Source organism: Linepithema humile, chromosome 5, assembly GCF_040581485.1.
Source record: "Linepithema humile isolate Giens D197 chromosome 5, Lhum_UNIL_v1.0, whole genome shotgun sequence".
In the NCBI taxonomy this organism is placed as follows: Eukaryota; Metazoa; Arthropoda; class Insecta; order Hymenoptera; family Formicidae; genus Linepithema; species Linepithema humile.
Window position 1 is genome coordinate 26,592,230 of NC_090132.1, and position 22,667 is coordinate 26,614,896.

Below are 22,667 nucleotides of genomic sequence, written 5' to 3' on the forward strand. Positions count from 1 at the left end.
GACTATGCAAACGGCAAAGATCAAATTATTGTTCGAAGAGAGGAAATTAATTAACAAAGGTATATGCCAGTGGTTTTATAATGACTGTAACAAAATGGATACAAAATTCATAAGAGCAAAAAAAAAGAGTGTAAGTTATACAAATGTACGCTGCTCTGTAAACTGCTAAACAATAGAAAATTTTATATTGTAGCGCCTTCGCAATATATAATCTTAGGCGTGCGTGTGCAGTGCTTTCTGAGAAAAATGAAAAATTTGTAAGCAATCCAGCTAGATCACACGCGAATATTTACGCACACATTTGACGATGAACTAACTACTTCTTTCCAAGTGAGGCAATTAACTCCTCCACCTTTGCGATATATTGCTCTTTCGCCGTTTCTTGTCCCAGGCCCTGTTTACCGTTCCAAGCGTCCCATTTTGCTTTCCCTTTGAAGTCGAGCATACCTGGCCTCTCTAAACAGAAAGATTAGAAAAAAAAGTCATTGAAATTGTACATAAATACACGCGACAAGTAGTGAGCAGAAATTTTATGAAAACGCACCTGTGTTACAATCGCCGATAGTGGCTTGCTTGTACAACGCGTACAATTCAAGCAAATCCTCGTCCGCTGGCTGCGAAGCCAGTTCTTTTACTGCCGTGGCCGCATTATCAAATCTCTGAGAAAAGTGACGCATTTTTATGATCGTTTTATAAAAGATATTATTTCTCATGCCGACAGGAAATTAGTTTGAACGTTGTCCTTACCTCGTCCAGCGACATGATAGAAAGATGCTAGTATGGTTTCTCCCACGAAAGTTTATAATGCGATCTCGAGAAAAGATCGTACGAGAGGTTATGACGCTTGTGTGAACGGTATCGACAGGCACTGCGGCGAACACTACGTGGCCGTACGTAGCATACGTGGTCTTCTAGCTCAGCTACACGCAGCGGTGAATTTTTAACGCGATAATTATTGCTGACCTTTGAGCGGACCTAACCATTGATAAATGGTTCGATACTTTTCGCTAATTCATCTCTTAAAACCATGCAAAAATATACCGGCATCTTAGTAGACGAAATGACTGATATTAATATTATCAATACAACATCATTAATATAATTGATAAATTACACAGTCAAATCTTTTATTTGTCTAAATGTTTTTGCATACATTTCAAAATTACGATTATTCAAAAATAACTTGTTGCGATAAAAAGTTAAAAATGGCATTACTCAATATGTGTTGATTAATGCATCTGTAAGATTATATTGTAGATAAATTTTTTTCCGTTCGGATTCGATGATTCAGAAGCAGTGACGAAGAGAAGTGTGTTGCAAAATAATGTTTAATCTTTATCAACATGATTCACGTGACATGATGATGAAAGTTGCTTTATGCGGTTAACGTTCCCCTCAGCATCGATTGAGCATAAACGCAGTAAATTATTGAACGTAAACTGCAATCTACGCGGTGAAGTCAACAAATAATAAGAAGTTGGCAGTGTCGACCAATCGGCGCTTTGGATTTCATACATTAAGTCGATATTGTATTATGCAGCCAATCAAGTTTTGTGTTTCCTCTTTATTCCTCCAAGAATGCCATGCAAATCCACCATTAGGATTTGTCCAGCAGCTTGCATATCTGCATAATGCATATACATAGGAAAATGACGGATTTACATTCCTCTAATATGAATTTACATTCCGTCAAATTATTTCGTCCACAAAACTGAATCAAAATAATGTCCTTTTTTAAAATTATTTTATGTAAATTGTACGCAAATATACGCGTCAAATATTCTATTTACGTTTCAAACAATTTTGCACGATCATCGTGGATGATAAAATATGTTTTTTTTTTCCCCTGGAAAGCATACTGGCGCCACGCTTCGCTGATTAAAAAGGTGATACTCGTTTGAGCGAATACTTTACATAACAAAATTTGCAATTTCATTATTTTTGTCTTTCTTTCTCTTTCGCGTTTATATGTTAAAATATGTACTTGAGACTTTAAAAATATCAACGCTTTAAAAATATCAACGCTTATATAAAGAATACAATAAAGTATACGCGAATTTTTGACGAGTCGGCTCGAAATATGTGCATTGAAAAATTGATTCGATTTAAGGATGCAGACGACCTGAATACACCGTGCTATCGGAGCTATAAGTAAAAGGATCCAATCGTTAATCTTCTATAATTGCACACGAGTAAACACTTGTCACAAAATTATGAATAATCGATAGCACGAGAAGGAAATGCCGTGACGTTAGTCCGATTGCGCAAACAACGCTATAGAATTACTACCGCAAGAAAAAGCTCGGATTTCCCAGCTTGTCGTAGCAACGAAGAAAAATGGAAGAAACGAATAAACTCCCGTGTCGGATGTGGAGCGCAATGCCGACCATTTCCGTCGTATACCGGCGCGTTGCACCGTCGGGCCGCGCCGTATTGCGGTATTTTTACCCTTGACAACTAACTGGCTATTCACGATATACAATCGTTACTGCATTTCAGAATGTGACTGTTTAATCAAACGTCGCGTCGCTGCAAAAAAAAAAACTCGTTTAATCTAACAGTTTTTTTTTAGCACTCATTATTCCTCGTAACGCAACGCGTCATCGAGAATATTATCAGGCAAATTTATAAAATTAATTTAAAACGTCGCCGCTGAACTTACAGCGACTCTAATCTAATTTCTTAAGAATTAATCGATGGTGGTTCAACAAGGCATACACCGCTCCTTCGTCGTACGTTTAAACATTTTTTATTTTAAAAAATCATCTCTTGAACACGTGCGGATGGTAAGTCTTTCTTTCAGTGCAGCTCGCAACTACATTACCGAAAGAAGAGAGATTTTACGCAAAGGGTACGAATTAGAAAAGAATGTAAAGACACGCCGCTATAAATTGTAGTTGGCATTTCTCTGCAACGCTATGCCTAACGTATATACACTATACATCTGCATTGCGATCCAGCTTGGGGAGTTCGGAGTCTCCGAGCCTCAGACTCGCGCGCAAAGGATAAATTCGTGGATAAGGGAGGAGAGTCGCGGGGAATGGAAACTAAGTCGGCGTTTTTATAATCAGCGGAAATTGTTGATGATGACGATAAAAAGGTACAAGTTCTGCCTGTTCTCGCCTTTCTTTCGTACACGCGTACTCGCTCTTCTCTCTCATTCTTCTCTTATATTCCATTCTTTCAAATTCATATATATAAATATACATATATATGTATGTATATTTATAGATATATATATGTACATATTTATAGATATATAGATATATATATGTATATTTATAGATATATATACATTAGGTGCAATGTGATTATACTACATTTTACGCTAAGAGATTTGCGACATAGAACAAGATTTTTGATGCTTGGCCAAAGAGCAACAAAGGCAATTTTGATTGTCGCACGAATCTCAAACAATGCGGGCACAGTCGCGTTCAGTAAATGCATTCTGCATGACAAAGCTAAACACGAGTGAAGTTGAAGAACATTAGCATGCAAGGAAAAACTATGACTCGTCGTATTTAGCATTGGAATCGCGCTAATTTATAATACATATGTATGTATAAACAGGAGTCGCTACGAAATCTGTGTACTTTACACTATTGTACTTTAACACGCCTTCGGTGTCACTCCGCGCCGTCTTCTTGGATCGATCGCACAAATTTAATTTCTTGCCGCAGGCGATACTTGGAAAAATACTTCGAAAAGCACTAAGAAATATGTATTTATAGAAATTTATTTAAAATTACAGAGAATATCGCCGCAGTGCAAACGGAATATACTTCTTGATTTCTTATTAGCGCATATTTAAGCCAAACGGACGACGAGTCAATTAATTAAGAAAATTACATTTTTAGATAATAAAAATAAAGTATGCTAAATACGATCCATATATGTAACCTTCTCAAATATTATTTGAGAATAATTTGATACGTCGTGCGACTGTTCCCGCGCTGTTCAATATGTCACTGGAAGAATAATACACGACAATAATACTAAATAATACTAAATAATAATACTAAAGTGCTAGGGAAGGGGCAGTGATAATCCGTTAAGCAGCTAACGAGTAATGGAATAGCGAGTCGTTTCTACATACGGTTGATAATACACGAATGACGTTTACACGTTGAGTCCGGATGAGCGTGGATAGAGACGGATTATGCGAATCAATATTTTATTTATTTTATCAACTTGTTATTTTTCAGCTAAAATCATAAACATTCAGACTAACAATTGAAATTAGCAAAGCCTCGATTTTTAATTCTATTAATATTAAAAATTTTCTATTATTGGAATTTTCCTAATTAACTTATAACGTCTTAATTTCACAATCACTTACAAAACATATCTATAATCTACGTGAAGAGTCTTCGACTTCGATTCACGCCGATCGAATCTCTCCACTTAAATCGATAATACATCAGATTCGCTAATAATCGCAGATAGCAAATAACGTTGCAGTTATCTTTCGTTTTTAAAACAACAATTCTGATAATCCAAATCATTGTATCTAAATCATTGTATCTAAATCATTGTATTTGAAAATCAAAGAGTACAATCGATCTCGAAATGTCATGAGACTACGTACATGCTCTTTACATACAATATCATATAATGATATGATCGTGATTCACGTCGAATTCAATGAAGTTCAACAAAGATTTTGTTCGCGCGCCGGATATCGAACATCAAGTGTGTCGCGCGCTATTATGCTGCTCGCATAACAGACCCGAATTAAGAATGTGATGCTTTCATAGATGATAATGCAATTAAGAAACTTATATTAAATTAATGCTAGTTAAGAAGTAACGAGGTATGTATGAGGAGCAGAAAGAAAAACTTTCCTGACAGGAATATAAATAAAAGCGTGTGCGAAAACAGATGTGGAACTGAAATAAACTGGCTGAGTACTTGGTAAGCAGTCCACTGCGAATTTATAGGCAGCGTTAAAATTTGATGCACACGCACGCACACACACATACATACATTCGCACATATACAATTTCGAAAAAAATCCTCACCTCTTGACCTCACGTCGCAACAACCCTTTTAGTTATGCAAATTTTTCTGGAAGGTCTTACGTAAGTGTGTCATGCCCACCCGCGCTTACAATGATTTACTCGACTCCATACCATTTAGCTTACGTGTCAATCGATATAACAAAGTTCAATAGTATCTTGCGGCAGGCAGATAAGCTAACTTCCTTTTAAATCGATAGCGGGAGTGTAAATCTCATAATCCCGACACGTTTACTCCTATTCGTGATTTGTAACACGTGAGAAACAACATAGCAGAAGTCAAATTAAGCAGTTAATCGACGTAAATCAAGCAAGATTAACGAACGGATCGTGCTTGCCATCTCTAAAGTACAAGACAGGCGGCTACGCGGGTATAAACGCGTGAGAGACATAACATATCACACATACACAGATATAAACAGACGCACGAGCGCGCGCGCGCGCGCGCGATCGTCCTTGCACGCTTGTTGCATCGCGATGGACACGTTTGATGGTATTTCGAAACAGATTGTATACAATTATGCGTAATAACGAGAAAATTATCGTAGTCGCTGCTAGTCACATCGCTATGAGAAAAAAGTCAACAATTACGTGGAGATTCGCTGCTTTATCATCGATCAAGTCATTAAAAATGAGCCTCGGATCGGCCGTGAACAAATATATCCTACGTAGTCGACTGTTTACGTATTCGAAAACAAAATAAGGAAACGCGTTCTGCTACGCATTTATCAATTATTCACGAAGCGCAATTATTTCTGCGCTATTCGCAATTAAACAAGTTTAATAACGAAAGATTAACGTTGCGAAAAGAAAAAAAATTTAAGAGAAGCAAAAGTGATCGGAGTTATTCATTCTAATTCATTGCGAATGAGTCAAAACGGATCGCAGTGACTCAACGATTCGCTATCACTAACCGCGCGACATCGCTTTCATTGTAATTCATCAGCATGTATGCAGTCATGCGTATAGCCGGCATAATAAGCATCTCGTTATCCTATCAGTGTTGTTCGCGGGACAATGTCATTTCAGAATGTTCCCGATACAAATGCATCCTAAGTACGTGCGAATATATCAATACGCGTATTTTCCGAGCAACAAGAGATAGAGAGACAAGCGAAATAATCGAACGAAACTTGTTTGCCTACGCTTTCTGTTATTTCGATTTTTCCCAAGTGAAACTAATTTATGAGATTTATTTGCGAGACGGCACGAGAATCATGTTGTTGTTCGTGTGCGCGAGATCGAGGCTACATAGATATATGATCGGCGCCAGATTAATCTTTTATTTTGCCTCGGATAGCCGCGTCGAGAAAAGATATCTCTCGGCCGTTATGACGTCTATCATACAGTGTGAACATACAAAACCCAATAGCTATTCCTCATTTTAGCTACACATCAACCGCACTACACTTTAAACGTATCGGAAGCTTGGGGAAAGACAGAAGAACATTTGAATTCGCGCGATAGCATTTTATCCGGAATATCGGTCGGACACACCGAGAAGCGAACATTCACGACGATTGAACTTTGAGAACGCGCTTCGCACACTTAGAAACGGTAAGCTTTCAAGTAAGTACTCCATTTACCGATGAAAATCTAAGGAATCGAATCGATTGTACATCGTTGCGCCTTACGATTGGAAAGCTTCGTATATTGTCTGACCGGGTTTTCTTTTTTCTTGCCTTTACGGGAATCCAATAGTGGCTCGCGGAAATTACAGACTATTTATCGCTCCAAGTGTGCGTTATTTGAGTTCGAAATGCCGCTTACTTAAACGCAGTTCCGCACTTGATGCACATATAAGAATATAAGCGCTCTATGGAAGGCTCGTCTGTGAAGCCGAACGGCTGTGACATACATAAGTACAGTAAGACACCGATCATCGGCGCAAATAATAGGACAATAACGCGCCTATTGTCAATTGTCCAAAAAAACAAAAAGAGATCAGCTAAAGATGTATTAAAAGAAAAAAAAAACTAAACAGCAAAAGTTGAAACAGAACTGACCTAATTACATCAACGATTTGAACGTAAATTGAGAAACTCAATTTACGATGTACGTCGATCATCAGAGGAAATTAATGTTCCGATCATCGGTGTCTGGGTAATTGACGTTTCACTGTATATGTATAAAATGGCTCTTCTAACGATAAGTACAGCGCGAGTACAGTTTTAATAAATCAACGGTAACGAACGTATCGCGTAAGCACGTCACCGTAGACATATATTTGATGCAGGACTTTACCAAGTTTCTAGGTCACTGACGATTTTGCATTCTGCTCGGAATTATAGAGTGAAAAATAAATAGATGCGGCGAAAATCATACACATGTGCGCATATATACAGAGAGAAAGAGAGAGAGAGAGAGAGAGAGAGAGAGAGAGAGAAAAGTACGTAAGAAATACGAGAGAAATACGTAATATACGGAATTACAATGTACTCGCGATATATTCAAGCCTCAAATCGATTGCGCACGTATCTGAACAGCGGTGTTGAAGAACTTCCTCGTCAATCTTTTCCCTGTTATTTCCCTGATGATTAACCATTAAGAAAGGAAAGAGAAACCACGCTCCTCCGGACTCTCACATTTAGCGGCTCGTTCAGTTGCAGAATTCACGCAATCGAAAAACGATACATTCGCGCGCGCACCAATTTCGACGTGTCGTAATTATAGAATTGCATTTCTGTAACCGATACGCGAAAGGACGAATGCCGTGCGGTATCGCCACGAAAAAAAGGGCGCGATACTGTCGACATTGTACATCTGTAATCGCGACTAGGTATTTACGCGTACATACACACTGTAAAAACTATTGAAAATAAATAATCTTCGCAGCAAACATTGCACTATGTTGAGCATATTGTGACTCAATGGAAATGATACATGTCAAGCGTTTTCTTCTCGTTGGCTGTTACGCGTCGACGCGCCACTATTCAATGTTTAACGTACAGATTGACTTGACCAACTTTATGCTTCCCGAACTTTATACTTTTCCGACATGCTATTCGCTTTTTTCTTGTTTTACGTACGTTAATATTACGCCTTACGTTCTCTATTTCATTTCTATACTCTTAAATTTTTCAAATCAGAAGCTAATTAAAATATAACAAAATAAGTTCTACTCCTATACTCTGTCCACGCTTAGAAAGCCCCTTCACTCCACAGGGCTGCTCGTGCAGCTTGTCAATGCCAACGCTCTCCCCACTTTGCCCGCTATACTTCTATGCGCATACCAAACATATTCTCTCGCTGGACAGAGTATATATAGTCTAACTACTCTAACTACTCCTACTATATATTCTAAATAAACATAATTCATAAGTTTTTATCCATTTATAACTTTTGCCCCTTGGCACGTTTCTAAATTATACCAAATTAAGAAAAACAATAAAAAAAAGAGAGAGAGAGAGAGAGAGTTCAATAAGTTGGACGAATCAGTCTGCACAATAAGTCTAAAATAATCACGTGTACAGCGTATGCGTAAACAAGGCGTTCCAAGGATCACTCATTTTTGCTATGTACAGGGTGTCTCATGGGAAATTACTGAAACTATTAAGCTGTTATTTTTAAATGCACACAGAGCAAGAAAAATAAAATATTCTGATGGAGGGCAATGTTTGCATTTTTGCAGTTTTATTTACATATAAACTAAAGGCAATCGGAAATATTTTTATCATTAAATAAACGTTTGTAAAAAGTGTTTCACTAATTTTAATGGTATATATTTTTAAAGTGCGTCAGAATTATAATAAAAATTAAGTCGCTTTTAGAAACTATAAAAAACTTTATGTAACATAAGTCAGTTACAGTTTCCGAAAACGACTTAACGATTTTTAATTCTAACGGTGCGCATTTCGAAATATATACCATTAAGATTAGCGATTTGTCATTTTTATTTTATAAACGTTTATTTGATGATAAAAATATTGTCTTCAGTTTATATATAAGTAAAACTGCAAAATATCCCCTGTTAAGATATTTTACTTCTTTTCTTTCCTATGTGCATTTAAAAATTACAGCTAATTAGCAACTTCCCACGTAGACACCCTGTAGTACAAACTCCATGTCAAAATATGAAGTGATTCTAATAATGGCGAGTTTTACTAAGTATAGTTCAACATTTGAACTATTACATTTCAAAATCAAATAGTAAATTAAACAATGAAAAATACTCAGTTCATTACACTTAATTCAGTTACTTACACTTAACCGCTTGACTCGGCTTGATAAAAATTTATCTCTTTACTCATTGTCAAATAAAAATTAAAAAGATATTAAAAAAAAATTAGCTCTGCGAAAAAGAGATACGCCGCGATAACGCCGAAACACCTCGTGTACACCTTTCACTTAACAACGAAATACAGTGAAACACACTCTCATTATTTATTTAGCTACTTGACTCTGATAAAAATTGATCTTTTTTATCTCTTTAATCGATTGTAAATTAAAAAGATATTGCTGTATGAAAAAAATTAGCTTTACGTAAAAGAGAGATACGCCGCGATAACAGGAGCACCTTGTGTACACTTTACCAGTTTATCAGTTAAAAAATGAGATTTACCTAGCTTGACTCATGCTCACGCACTCACGCACGCATTCGCACACATATGAAATTGAATTTTTCTCAATATTTGACTTTCGCCTTAACTTCTTCCGCGACGCCGCCCCACTTGAGCTTGTAAACGCGCGAACGCCACTGTATGAGTGGATCCAGGACAGCCTGGAAAAATAGATACGGTCTCGATATTTCGCTGAGCAGCCAGCCACACACAAAATCGAGTTTGCTGAAGGGCAGCGGGCCGTTCTGCACAGTGCACAACAGCGTCCAGTCGCACATAAACCACAAGAGCATATGCACAAGAAAAAAAACTAAAAAGTTCCACTCGAACAACTCGTTAGCCGACCAAGAGGCGCACAAGCCTAGGACACCACACTCGCTCAGCGGTTCGAAAACAATCGTGGTTGGCAGCATCGCCACCCTGAGCTTCGCCCAGCGTCGCAGCCTCGCCTGGAAGGTGTAGACATCGCAGTGGCCGCTGTTCTGCAACGCCGGCTGCGAGGAGACGGTGATGCGCCAGCCGCGATCCGTCAGCGCCTTGGCGTAGAAAAAGTCCTCCGCGAGGTAGATGCCGAACGCCTTGAGGCCGCCGACCTCGTCGAGCGTGCACTTCCTCAGCAACGCCGACATGCCGGTGTGGCAGTTTATCTTGAGGAGATCCGCGGCGAGGTACATCCGCGACTGCACGGTGCCGAAAAAGATCTTCTCGTACGCGGCGGCGAAGCCCTCGCGGTCGTAAGTGAACGGCATCTGATGGACCAGTGCCACCTTGTCCGTCATGTGATGCGCCATGTCGAGCAGAGTGTCCTCCTTCATCCGTATACCGCTGTCGCTGATCAACACAAACTCATACTTGGCGGCCTCGTACGCCGGCTGCATATTGTTGATCTTGGGATTCACCCCCACGTGACAGCCGCCGACGAAGAGTCTGGCGTCGACCTCCGGATACTTCTCGATGAGCTTGCGCACCAGCATCAACACGGGATCGGAATCGTCCTCTACACAAAACAACAATTCATAACGCGGATATTCCATCGTAAAGAAAGTCTCGAGATTGCCGAACAGATTCGGATCAACCCCCATCAGCGGCTTTATCACGGAAACGGCCGGCAGGGGTGTCTCGTAGGTCGGCGCCTGGTTCATCTTGCGATGCAGCTTCCAACGGCCGGCGATCAACGCCAGCACGTGCACCACCCACATGCCCGACCAAAATATCATGCAGAATATCGCGCACCCGTAACTAGTGTATAACATGGAGTTCATTTTCCAGGAGGGAAAGGAGCCGGTAGCTTTTTATAGGCCGCCGCGCGATCCTAGCGTGCCGGCGTGCCCGAACCGGCGGCACTCTCTTCTACACCCTCCTTATTCCGCTTTCTGTCTGTTAAACCACGCCGCGACCGGACGTCCACGTGCGGGCGCATCATCGGTAGTCCTCGACGGTACTGCTCGACGCAATAGTAGGCTGCTCACGTCGGGCGATTCGCCCTACTGACGCTCGGCCATTGCTCGGCGTTTCCTCACGACGGCGGCGGCGACGGCGACGACGACGACGGCGGCGACGGCGGCAACGTACTCGCCCCGTGCAACGCATTCACGCCTTTAAACGGACCGTACGACGTTGCGCGCCCGCTCGCCTCTTATCGCCGTCGACCGCTCCGACTGCAATAACCTCGCCGTGACACACGCGCCAACGAGCGCGTCAACTGCGTGCCCCGTCCGCAGCGGCGGCGGCGGCAGCGGCTGCACCGCAGCGACTTTGCTCTGTGTCGACCGGATGCGATTCCGTCTTCCGTCGAATAAACAGAGCTTCGCTTGATACACCTAAGGCGGCAACGTCGGGCCGCATCGTCGTCAATGATCAATTTTACTTCGCACTGAGCGCTCGACGATGACGCGCGGCCAGCTTCGCCGACAGTCACACCGAATCTGTCACTTCTCGCCGCGCGTACGGTTCGTAGCATTGACACTTTTCTATTGACACTAGCGCGCCCGACGACTCGCGGACTACCGTCCTCGCACCTTACCTCCTCTCAGTGACCGGCTTTTTATCCGGAGCACTAAGATCGAGCGACCTCGTGTCCCGCGCGCTACCCCTCCCGTTCCGTCGCGCGAATCGAACGATTCGGCGAAAGCGAAAGGGACTCTTGCGGCGCGATGCACAGGTTCGTCCCGCGACGCCGAAATGCCTACCGATGTGACGCGAGTTGTGACGCGTCACATCGACTATGTCTTCCGCGTCTCTCCCTCTCTCTCCCTCTTTCACTCTCCCACATATATGTTATACGTATACGTCGTGGATCTAAACTTTTATTTCGTCATGGATGACTCACTTCTCCCGGTGATTCTTTGTATGTGTTACTCTCCGCATTGACGCAATCGTTGCGAAAACTGCACCGAATGTCACGGGACGATGAGAGATTAGATTTACTTTGCGATTATTGCTAAAAGATCGCTAATTAGAATCGATAAAATTCGAGGAGGCACGCGCCGACGATGAGGCACGACGATTGGAAACTAGCAAACTAGTCAAAAGAATAGATATATTTTCTGCACTATATTCTCCTATACCTTTCCTTTCTTCTTTCTCTCTCTAACTTTCGATTGCATTCCTATTTCGAGTGCAAAGAGTGCAGCATAAAAACAGGTTTATGCAGGCTTATGAATGCTCGATTCCACGAATAGTCGATGCATTCGTTTTTGCAATAAATAAAAATACTTAACGATTTTTAGATCAAAGCATCATCAATCATCATTTGCATCTCATATATTAGATTATTTTTATCATTTATCCAACTGTGATTTTAACAATATCGTATAATTTTCAGTTGAGAAAACGCCATCTGCGTCGCCTCTCACCTTCCGTAACCTTGTAACGAGATCCATATTTTATTACCGTCGATAAGATATCTAAAAAAAAATAATTACGACTGATTGCATAAGAATGATTGTATAAGCAAGACTACAGCAAATTTGATCTATTATTTATTATTTATCACAATTTTTTTTATTATAAACGCTTGACGCGAGATACAAACAACATATATACAACGCATGCATTTTATGATTCTACATAATAGAAATAGAAAAAAGAAGAGTACACAATATTTATGTCCTAAATTTTTTAAAGAGAGGATGTTTATTTGCTGTCGATGAGCTAGCAGCTTTCTTGTATTCGTAGTAGACAGCATCATCCGCTCCCGACATTGATGTCATATTGCCAGCTTTACGCACAATCTGAAAAAAATTTAATAATATATATACACATGTAGACATATTAATTAATTATTTTGAAAACTTTACAGAGTTATACAGATCACACTCTGCACTTACCGGTCTTAGTCCATCGCCAGGAATCCTCTCTTCATCTGCATCTGTGTCATTGGCCGTTAAAACTTGTTGCAACAACTGACCTTGCTCTTCTCGGCTTACATAACTCAAATCCGGCTCCTGTGCAAATTAGAATTACAGATTGTCGTTCTAACTCTGCGCGACCATTAATGCACAGCTTTGCAAACATAAAAACAATACTATGACTAATTATCTTATCGATTACGCTCTTACCTCATCCATGCCAGCGAGTTTTGTGATAACTTTATATGCATATCCTTGATTCACGAGAAACCGTTGACGCTTCCTCGAATAATTCATTTCCATTGTATCTTGCGACACGAGTGTGTAAAAGAATGCGTTATACTCTTCCGCGATTGCTCCTGCAATAAAATTTATGATCACAATCGTAAATTTACATACAATTAATATAAAGAAGAAGAAAGTTTTACCTTTTTTAGCTCTAAGAATACGTCCCAATCGTTGTGCTTCTTGCCTTCTAGATCCACCATGGGATGAAATTTGAATCAAGACATTTGCCTCTGGCAAATCAAACGAAGTATCCGCTACTTTGCTCACAAATATCGTATTCACTTTCATATTAAATTTGAAATTTTGCAGAATTTGTATTCTTTCGTTCTGAAAGGTATAAACGAAATGAATTATAGTAAGAAAGAAGAGTTGCTCTTAAAGTTAAATTTTAATATAGAAATTATTATTGCAAGGTGCTGACACAATTTACACTTACCTGACTAGTAGGCCCATAAATATACGGCTTGTTCATTTTAATAGCGTAGTGCTTCAATGCAAACACATTGTCTGAGAAGACAATTGTTTTGTCGCCACGTCTTTCGTGATATCGAATCAAATATTGGCAGCAACGAAATTTGTTTGGATTCATCACGTATAATAACTGAAATTATAACGAAATTTCATGTACGCATTAAAACTTACAAATTATGTGGACATAATAATAATAAGTGATAAATTTCTAACCAGTTTTTTGCTCATTTTGCAGGCAAGATATTCTCTGTAAAATTCCGGCGTCATTGGGCACCAGACTTCCGCGCACTGAACTCTTGCAATAAATCCTCTCTTCTGTAATTCTAACCAATTAGCCTCGTATAATTTAGGACCAATTAAAAAGTTCAGATCGGCGATCTTGTCGTCTTCTCGCAAGAGCGTCGCTGTCAATCCCAACTTACAGTGAGACTGAACAATCGTTAATACTCTACGGAACATTTTTGCCGGAATAGTGTGTACCTCTAAAAAATTATGAAAGGACAATTATTATCGTACAAAACTTACCATAAGTTAAAAGTTTTACTTTGTTAAATGGTAAAGCTTACCGTCCAAAACCATAATACCCCACTCCTGATCTTGAAGCCATTTCATCGTTTGCTCAGCTTCCCAAGAACGTTTCTGAGTGTGAGTGATCATGGAATATGTGGTTATCAATATCCCGCAACCCATGGGTTTGTCCTTCGCTTCGCTGGTAAATCGACAAATCATGGAATCGTCGGCAGTGGACCACATTTTAAACTGCTGCTTCCACTGTTCTACAGATACACCGGAGTTGCAAAGTACCAGGGCGCGTTTACGTACGGTACAGCAAGCTGTTACACCGACCAAACTTTTACCAGCACCTGCGTATAAGATTCGAAATTACAAAAGTAAGCGCTTCAGTTCTTTTGGTCACTTTATGTTCAATATAACTGAATGAGATTTTTATCTTTTTATATCTATTGCTTGTTATTATTTATTTGAATTTACTCACCGCAAGGTAAGACTATCACTCCGGATCTAGCTCGTCCATTGCCAAACATCTTCCGCAAACTTTTTTCCTGATAAGGTCTTAAGACGGCTGATGGCTTTAGATCGATACTGGAATGTTACAAATCATTATCTTTAGTTTTTATTATAAGAGACGAAATTCATTACCTTTTATCGGTTTTACTTACTTTATGTCTGGGTTTATAGTATCATTGCGAAAATCGTATTCCGCCAATAAAGGATGCTCCAGCTCGATACATCGCTTCTGTATAACTTCAATTTTTTCCTTTTCGACATAATAGAAAATGCAGTTTTTATATAAATCTTTTATATAGTAGAATTTATAGACATATAGAATTAAGTGTAAATTAAATCGATACATACCTGATTCACCTCGAAACTAACTGTTTTTAATTCTTGCTCTTCTTCTTCGTCTTCGTCCTCTTTGTCAATTTTGTCATAAAAGGCAGTTATATCTTCTGGAACGGTAGCTGTTTCTGCTACTATTTGCTCAGGTTCGGGTTCTGAATTTGTTTTACTAGATGCAGCAGTGTTTGTGGTTGCCTTTGACCCAAACTGTATTCCAACGTAAAGAAACACGTACTTTTATATATACATATTTTGACATATATTTAGATATAACTTGATTCATTATTGGCACAGATTGTACAAACCTGTGGAACTTTTATTTTGGTTTGGATATTCGTGACAATGTCATCAACTTCTGTATTCTCTACAATCTTCCTCAACCGACATTCTTGAATTACTGGATCCTTTAGTAATTTTTGTAACACTTCAGGAAATGGCGATTCAATGAAATATTTATTATGTTTTAAGACAAGTTTAACCTGTATAAAATGTGTTTTATGAATCTTATTTCTTGACAATATCGAACAAAATATTTGTAGAAATTAATTTTACTCACTTTTCCATAAGACAATGTGCACAATTTTATAAACTCAATTATACCATCAGGAATACTGGTCTTACTTAACCTCTTTAAATATTCTATTATATCTTGCGTTTGTAGGCCAACACTAACTGCAGCATAGAGCGAATACGCAGTCAGCTTATACTGAAAAGTAACAATAATGTACATATTATTCTCTTTTTCTTCTCAGTAAATATTCAAAGCTTTCTATCAATCATATTTTCAATCATACCTCATGAATATGTTCTGGCCTGCATACAGGCTCTGATATAGCAATTAAAAAATCATGAGCATGTTTATACACAGGAGAAAAAGATTCCAAAAAGATATGTCCATTTGGTGCCTGTGGAAATTACAAGCATTTATATTTGGAATATTTTTAATTGTAACATAGTACAATTTTTTAAATTTAAATCCTTCGTCAAAGTTGTATCAAATTTTAATCTTACCACCCATAATGGTCTGGATGCACAATCTGGCTTTAGAATCATTTGCGAGCGATAGTCCTTTGCCCCAAATTCATCCTCAAGCGCATTTTCATCTTGCTTTTCCACATCATTCTTTGCCGCATCAGGTACACCATCTGCTTCATTACTATCCATCGAATCATCATCGTGATATTCATCGTAATCGTCCTTGCGCTTTTTCCATTTACCTTTATTAGTAAATGTAAGTAATGAACACAATGGGATATAATTATCATTTTACAAGTTGCACATAGCATAATATTAACTATAAAACATACGGATGTAAAAAGTCGAGCAAAGAGAAATATGAATAGAAATATGAATTTATAGTAAACAAAAATGGGGATAGAAAGATAATTTATAGAAAACTTATAGAAAAGATATATGTTACGCACTGTTGTCCTTTTTAAAGCGCTTTGGTGGACCCATTCTTTAAAAAAGCTATTATATATACTAATATCTTCTTTTTATAAATATATGTCTCCTTTAAGACATCATTTATCTTAATTTTTTGTGTCTGCTCAGTAAACCTGTAACACTAATACCTCGACACACTTGGACCACTTTGACGATCTTTGAAGAGTGAGAGTATATTGCTGTATTTCAGGTATGGTTGGGTTAAGTCAGGTAAGGTTAATAATTATAAAGTTATTCGCTGCCGCAAGGTAGCGTATGCTGTCTGTCCACGTGTGCTTATATATATTCCCTGATTCCCGCCAATTTCCACGAAGATGACTGAACTGCACGATTATTTGGGCTTACATTAGTAAATCCACGGACTTAAGCTCATGCACTGTGGTCATACATATACACTATACTCACACTTACACATACAATTAAAAATTTTGCGCAAGAGAAAGTACTTATTAGCAAAATAAGCTCAATCCCATCATTTTTTTTTCATATTACAGGATATTAGACTTCTATAAAATAGGAATTAATGAACGGAATGTTTAAATAAACAGGAAGATAGGAATATACAGTAAATTGTCAATAAAAAGAAAAGTAGAAAAATCGATAAAATTTATCTAAAAGAATATTTACAAAAATGTGTACATTGTTTCATATTCACACGAAGCACTTGTCAATACATTACATAGATCAAATATATCGAATATCATCGTGAGAGAATGTTACCACCAGCAGTAAGACTCTCTTCATCAATAACTCCTAAAAAGTATAGGCATGCCAAAGCAGCGCCTTGTTCAGCCCATTTTTTCTTTTTTTCCCTGAAAAAAGACACGGTAAAAAAATAGAAGTAGACGAGAAAAAGATTATTATTCCAATTATAGTTTACCAGAAAGAGGAACCATATTTCCTGCCATCGACAGTAACCACAGAACAGAAAAGCTTGTCCTCCTGCCGAGTATTGTAAACCGGCATCTTTTTATGATTTTCCGTGGTCCACTTGAGTAATCTCGTCTTTGGCAACTTTGAGTCTGTAGTATAACTGCCCCTCAAAAAGGCACAACGCATCAGAGAAACGTCTTCTTCTTCGTAAATTTTTCTTTTCTGAGAGACACAATCTGCCGTATCTTTGTCGAGCATTACTGGTGTTACTTGAAACCGGCCTAGTAAGCCTTTATCTTGAAACTCCTTGCTTCTGGTTCGGCAATAATCACCCATTCCCCACACCTCGCTGTGCCAAAGGAAAGTTTAATAAGCGCAAATAAAGTATAAAAGGAATAATGAAACACTCACCATATTTGTTCCAAAGTCTGCGCGTCAAGGAATCTTCTGCCAAGAGGAGATTCCTGAAGCTCCCGCAGAATATTCTGTATGCAATACTTTGTATTGGAAGGGGAATTATCGCAGTCAATCGCATGCTTTAAATACGCTTTTATAACATCTTCTATTGGGAACGCACCTTCTTTACGAAATATTGAGCAATTCCATTGAGCTGCACGAGCGAGCATTACACTACTGCAACCCGTTTCTTCTTTAAACCTATGGAAACAATGTTAATGAACAGGATTTTTTTAAATAATGATGACAATAAATGTCGACACGTGTGAAGGCGTTACCTAAGTATATCGGAATGCCTTTGAATATCTTTGGATCCTCCATTTGCGATGACAGGTATCGATAGTTTCTCTGAAATTTGCTTGAGAACATGATTGCGATTAGGATGTTGCGGCCTTTCCTCGATTGTGCGACCATGTACAGCGATAGCTGCAATACCAGTGGAAGCAAGAGTGTCGCAAAGCTGAAGAGTCTTTTCAAGATCCGGCAAAATGCGTATTTTGCAAGTGATTGGTATAGCTACAGTTTCAATCAACTTTCGCAAAATATCGGTCGCTTTTTGCGGTTCACTGAGAAGAGCGGCACCCATTCCACCGAGCAGTGAGAACTTTTTTGGACAACCCATATTGATATCTATGCCGGCAATATCATTTTGCATCATACGACCGACTTCAGCCGCTCTCTCTGGATCCGACGTGCCAATTTGGAGAACGACATGCTCTCGTTCTCGTGGACAAGTACGAAACGCCACGGTACCGTCCGTCTTGTCAATATAATCGATCGTGCCCAGGACATCTGCAAAACAAATGATCAAATTAGAACCATTAAATAAGATTTTAAAGAATTAAAAATATATTCAGAGTTTTGTTAAAGCACCAACATTTTTTGTTATTGTGTATTTAACGTGCCGTCAACCATATATTATTTGGTTGGTTTTTTGACACTGAAATAAAGCACCAAAATACAAAAGTAGAGGTTAAGTCAAGGAAAATAAAATTTGCCTTCAGAGGAACAATATTATTCGATTCAACTTAACAAAATTCGGCACAAATGAAAAAGAAGATTACGATATGATCAATAAACTTAATTGTACTGAATATTCAACAACAAATTTTCATGCTGAAGCGTGCTTCAATCAACACAAAACTTTTTAGACTTAACGTCGATGTGTCATATAAATTTTGGAGCGATTATTTTCGAATGCGGAAAAAAGCAAATTTTACCATTTTCTCGACGAGTCGAACGAAGTAGCTTTTTATCGATCAATTCCTCGGTGTAAACTATGTCCGCACCGTAATCCAGAGCGAGCAAACGCATCGGAAGGGTTCCGATGCGCACCATAGGCGCCAAAATGAGTTTGTTGTCATAATTAAGTCTCTTTCTTGTAATTGCAATCGGTTTCTCTTCCATATTATTATGAACGTCGCGCTACGATTGATGCAAACTTGCGGTGATCAATACAGCCGGATCCACACGTGGCGGACCTACACATGGCGGATATCAATAAACGAAAGGCGATGGCCTTTTAAACATAGGAATTCAAAGTGCAGTTTATCATGTGATCTGTTTGTAGGTGCATTTCTCTCCCTCCTTATTTGCTTTTCTCTCTCTCTTCTCTTTCTCCCTCTAATGCCTAATCATATATCTCTTTCAATTTGAGTGTACGAAGTATGACACGGTGCAGCTACGAAGAACAGATCTGCAGTTGATTGCGGTCAAGTACGCGATGTGGTCTTTTTCGTTCCTTATGTCATCCCGTATCTCTTACGTCTTTTTACGACTCGCGTAGATTCACACAATATTTCGCAACATTGTGGATTTAGTTCGCTCTTCTACTATGACATCTCATTTGATGTCACGCGTCCCCGTTTCCGGCCGGCTAGGCTAGGGCTCGCGACGACGAAGCTGCCGAGTGACGACGCAAAGTACTGCGAAAAGATCAACAACGGCGATTCGGATGGGAAATTCGATCGGCCGTCCTCGTTCAGGCGATTGCAAATTATCTTGGGAGACGAGTTTCACTAGGAGCCGGTGATCATGGTGAACGCGGGCAGCGTTGTGGCGCACTTCGTGAAACTGCTGGTGACCACGATATGCATGGGGCATCTCGCCGAGCCTTATCGGGCGAAGGCCCAGCCGACTACATGGTCGCTGCGTGCCTTTCGTATCCTCTTCATGCACTCGATTCTGGGGATCTTCAGATACGGTGAGATGAATCTGTCTATAGATTTTGTATATTATTTACCTGTTGCTCCTTTTATGAATATCTCGTTTCTATCAAAATCTCTGGGAGGTCGATCAATTTCAACTCTTTTTTTTTTTCAATTTTATTCGGTTGATGTGTTGTTACTCTCTGATTTTGTTTTCAAATAATCCTAAACAGAAATAATATATAATTTCAGCTTATTATTTTGCTATTCTTCCAATTTCAATTGTAAATATCTTTCTCTTAACTTGGTGACACACCTTTTCTTGGCACTCTGCCTCTTTCGATCGCTGTTTTCTTCAAAGCATAATAACTTATAGGTATGGACCACCTAAGATTCCATGTCATAACTTTGGGGGGGTCACAGCGAAGAGCAGTTGATACAAAATGACACATGGCCACACATGGTATTTAATTTTTGTGCCTAAATCAGGAATGGAAGAGGAAGGTGTTTTTCAACATTAAGGATTCAACGGTAATTTTGTACAAATTATTCACTAGCGTTGGAACAAGTGAGGAACCACTGCGAAAGAACATATTTGATTGTACCTTAGACATTTCTTTATGCTTCTAAGTCTTTAATTTTTTCTCACATCAAACTAACAGCGTTTGTACTTCACAGCTGTTTTATATTGTTTTTTAAATTTATAAGAAATTCATTTCACTTTCTTTTTTTTTTTAATTTTAATCTTTTCAAACATATACGATCTTAGCGCTTGAAGGAAAATATTTAACACATATATTAGAACATTTTGTACACAAGTGTCAACGATCTGTAAGCTTTTAGGCGCATGTTTGTCACGATACTTTTGCACATACCTTCACCACAATATTAGACTCTTTGTATCGTATGCAAATCTTAGCAAGCACCATCCACCTAACTTGTTTCTGTTGCATCTCTACATAATATTATATTTCTTACATGTTCCAACAAGTTCCAACACGGCAACGATAATCTAATAGTTTATGGTATGGTCATGTGATCGAATTACACTCTTGATTGCGTACACTGTTTTTCTAGAAACTACGGCACAGTTATAACATCGAATCTTGTATCCCTTCAACGTCTGCTTAAATCGATGATGTATGCTTTGCTGCTCGCGTATTTGTTTTACCTGCAATTTCAATGTTTACAGGAGTGCCGTTCACTTCGTCGTCGACAGCTACAGCGAGATTCTTCCGGAGCTTTTACGATTGGTTCTCCAATGTCATCGAAATTGTTCCTCTGGCACTGCTGACGTCCGGCATACTGAGCGCATATCAGATAGATGAAAGGATTCGTATGCTATTACTGTTCTTTGGTATAGTGCCGGTGTTCTTTCCACTCGCGACAAAAGGGAAGGGCAGCCGAGTCAAGCTCCATTTTCTCACTAATATCACTATCACGCTGCAGATACTGGCGATAATGATACTCGGCCTGCAAAACGGCAATTACAATGTCATTAGTTTGGTTGCTTCCTATACGTTCGAGCGTTTCTTCGTGGAAGAGTTTTGTTATCGTTATAGCATACCGTACACTGATTTGATGCAATATTGCATATGCTTTGTCGAGGTGTTCACAGTGTCAACGCTGAACGAGTTGTAAGATGCCTAGGACTGCCACTATGCGGTTCAGCTATCATTATTGCCCATTTCCAACTGTCGTCATCTAAAATTCAACAAATTATTTAGTTCACCAAACAAAGAACGTCAATTCACGAAGTGGTAAAGATTTTACGCCGGTTATAATAATCTTACAACAATTGTTCGATAATAGATGTTATAATACGTAACAATAGCGTTATTTTGTTATCAATTTGCAAGTTAGCTCGCCAACTTGCTGCGTAAGTCGGAGTGAATAATTGTGCTAAATCTTTATACAAATACATGTCACGTCTCAGAAAGAACTGCCGATTTTTTAAAAGTATAAATTACAATTTGTAATATAACAAGATTTGGTATGCCACATTTTTTATTCCATTTCATATTCTGATATTAAAAAGAACAGTTTCTCTCTTTTTTGATAACTGTATGCTTAACACACTCCGTATGATCCAACTAAATCCTTTTGGATTTATCAGACACTCTTTTTTGTAAGGTAGACGAGATGTCTGTTCTAATTGTTACTTAATATTTTTATCTAGATTGCCAATCTAAAGAAAATATTTAATCTTCGGCCTACTTTAGTGCTACGAATACGTACATATACAAAAATGGCCATAAAATATGATCTTATAAGTAATAGCGGTTTATTCCGACTTTGCTATTTAATATGTAAAACCGTTTGTTATCTGACAGGTTTATCGTCTGTACAAGCGCGGCAGACATGTTTTATAACGCATTGTTAGAATTCTTAAGAAAATTATCTAATCTAATGATGGGTAACGACGTCATCAAAGCACAAATTTTCTGAGAGGGGATCACTCTCTCTGCGTATCCGATACTAAGATTTACGTACTACAATTTATCTGTGGTTGTATCAGGATATTTTTCCTATAATATTTTGATATGTAATGTACGGTGATCATTTTTCCACAAGATTTTGCTACAAATTTATCAAAGATGTATCACCTTCCGAGATATTAAATTTTTCCTACAAAAACTTTACTGAGTCACTCATTTATCTTAATAGCGGCACGATTTCAAAGGATTCCTTTAGGTCGGA

General features: G+C 38.7%; 5 protein-coding genes across 6 annotated transcripts; 1 reads left to right on the plus strand and 4 right to left on the minus strand.

Moving 5' to 3' along the window:
- Nucleotides 1–60: 60 nt before the first annotated feature.
- On the minus strand, nt 61–1,360 carry LOC105667385 (Acyl-CoA binding protein 1). The gene is made up of 3 exons (XM_012359158.2): nt 748–1,360; nt 545–659; nt 61–456 (listed from the first exon to the last, which is right to left on the minus strand). Exons 1-3 carry the CDS (start codon nt 760–762, stop codon nt 317–319), a joined length of 270 nt encoding a protein of 89 aa, XP_012214581.1. The 5' UTR covers nt 763–1,360; the 3' UTR covers nt 61–316.
- A 1,373-nt stretch (nt 1,361–2,733) lies between these two features.
- Nucleotides 2,734–12,283, minus strand: GlcT (ceramide glucosyltransferase). Its single transcript, XM_067355079.1, has one exon. It carries the CDS (start codon nt 10,837–10,839, stop codon nt 9,643–9,645), a length of 1,197 nt encoding a protein of 398 aa, XP_067211180.1. The 5' UTR covers nt 10,840–12,283; the 3' UTR covers nt 2,734–9,642.
- Nucleotides 12,284–12,545: 262 nt separating this feature from the next.
- Nucleotides 12,546–16,715, minus strand: hay (ATP-dependent DNA helicase hay). The gene is made up of 15 exons (XM_012359186.2): nt 16,470–16,715; nt 16,057–16,262; nt 15,840–15,950; nt 15,602–15,751; nt 15,351–15,524; nt 15,061–15,252; nt 14,865–14,962; nt 14,681–14,787; nt 14,253–14,549; nt 13,900–14,168; nt 13,652–13,816; nt 13,356–13,542; nt 13,138–13,286; nt 12,907–13,023; nt 12,546–12,810 (listed from the first exon to the last, which is right to left on the minus strand). Exons 1-15 carry the CDS (start codon nt 16,501–16,503, stop codon nt 12,682–12,684), a joined length of 2,385 nt encoding a protein of 794 aa, XP_012214609.1. The 5' UTR covers nt 16,504–16,715; the 3' UTR covers nt 12,546–12,681.
- A 367-nt stretch (nt 16,716–17,082) lies between these two features.
- On the minus strand, nt 17,083–19,227 carry Dus2 (Dihydrouridine synthase 2). The gene is made up of 5 exons (XM_012359188.2): nt 19,041–19,227; nt 18,099–18,612; nt 17,776–18,021; nt 17,372–17,713; nt 17,083–17,303 (listed from the first exon to the last, which is right to left on the minus strand). The coding sequence occupies exons 1-5, from the start codon at nt 19,225–19,227 to the stop codon at nt 17,192–17,194; spliced, it is 1,401 nt and encodes a 466-aa protein (XP_012214611.2). The 3' UTR covers nt 17,083–17,191.
- A 627-nt stretch (nt 19,228–19,854) lies between these two features.
- LOC105667406 (uncharacterized) lies at nt 19,855–22,604 on the plus strand. Of its 2 annotated transcripts, XR_010890217.1 has the most exons (3): nt 19,884–20,023; nt 20,344–20,498; nt 21,160–21,301. XR_010890217.1 is itself a non-coding variant. In XM_012359190.2 (2 exons), the coding sequence occupies exons 1-2, from the start codon at nt 19,855–19,857 to the stop codon at nt 21,606–21,608; spliced, it is 618 nt and encodes a 205-aa protein (XP_012214613.1). In that variant the 3' UTR covers nt 21,609–22,604. The 2 variants fall into 2 exon arrangements, 1 of the variants encoding a protein (XP_012214613.1); XM_012359190.2 differs by lacking the exon at nt 20,344–20,498 and having other exon boundaries at nt 19,855–20,023; nt 21,160–22,604.
- Nucleotides 22,605–22,667: the final 63 nt, after the last annotated feature.

Bases quoted from the DNA above. Each gene is read 5' to 3' on its own strand.
- LOC105667385 (XM_012359158.2), bottom strand. The intron at 457-544 runs GTGCGTTTTCAT...CTTTCTGTTTAG, and splicing joins TATCGGCGATTGTAACACAG to AGAGGCCAGGTATGCTCGAC.
- GlcT (XM_067355079.1), bottom strand. From the start codon at position 10,839: ATGAACTCCATGTTATACACTAGTTACGGGTGCGCGATATTCTGCATG.
- hay (XM_012359186.2), bottom strand. From the start codon at position 16,503: ATGGGTCCACCAAAGCGCTTTAAAAAGGACAACA. The intron at 15,951-16,056 runs GTAAGATTAAAA...TAATTTCCACAG, and splicing joins CATCCAGACCATTATGGGTG to GCACCAAATGGACATATCTT. The intron at 14,550-14,680 runs GTGAGTAAATTC...TCTTATACGCAG, and splicing joins AGTGATAGTCTTACCTTGCG to GTGCTGGTAAAAGTTTGGTC.
- Dus2 (XM_012359188.2), bottom strand. From the start codon at position 19,227: ATGGAAGAGAAACCGATTGCAATTACAAGAAAGAGACTTAATTATGAC. The intron at 18,613-19,040 runs GTAAAATTTGCT...TTTGTTTTGCAG, and splicing joins TTCGACTCGTCGAGAAAATG to ATGTCCTGGGCACGATCGAT. The intron at 18,022-18,098 runs GTAACGCCTTCA...TTGTTTCCATAG, and splicing joins AGGCATTCCGATATACTTAG to GTTTAAAGAAGAAACGGGTT.
- LOC105667406 (XM_012359190.2), top strand. From the start codon at position 19,855: ATGGTGAACGCGGGCAGCGTTGTGGCGCACTTCGTGAAACTGCTGGTG. The intron at 20,024-21,159 runs GTGAGATGAATC...CAATGTTTACAG, and splicing joins TCTGGGGATCTTCAGATACG to GAGTGCCGTTCACTTCGTCG.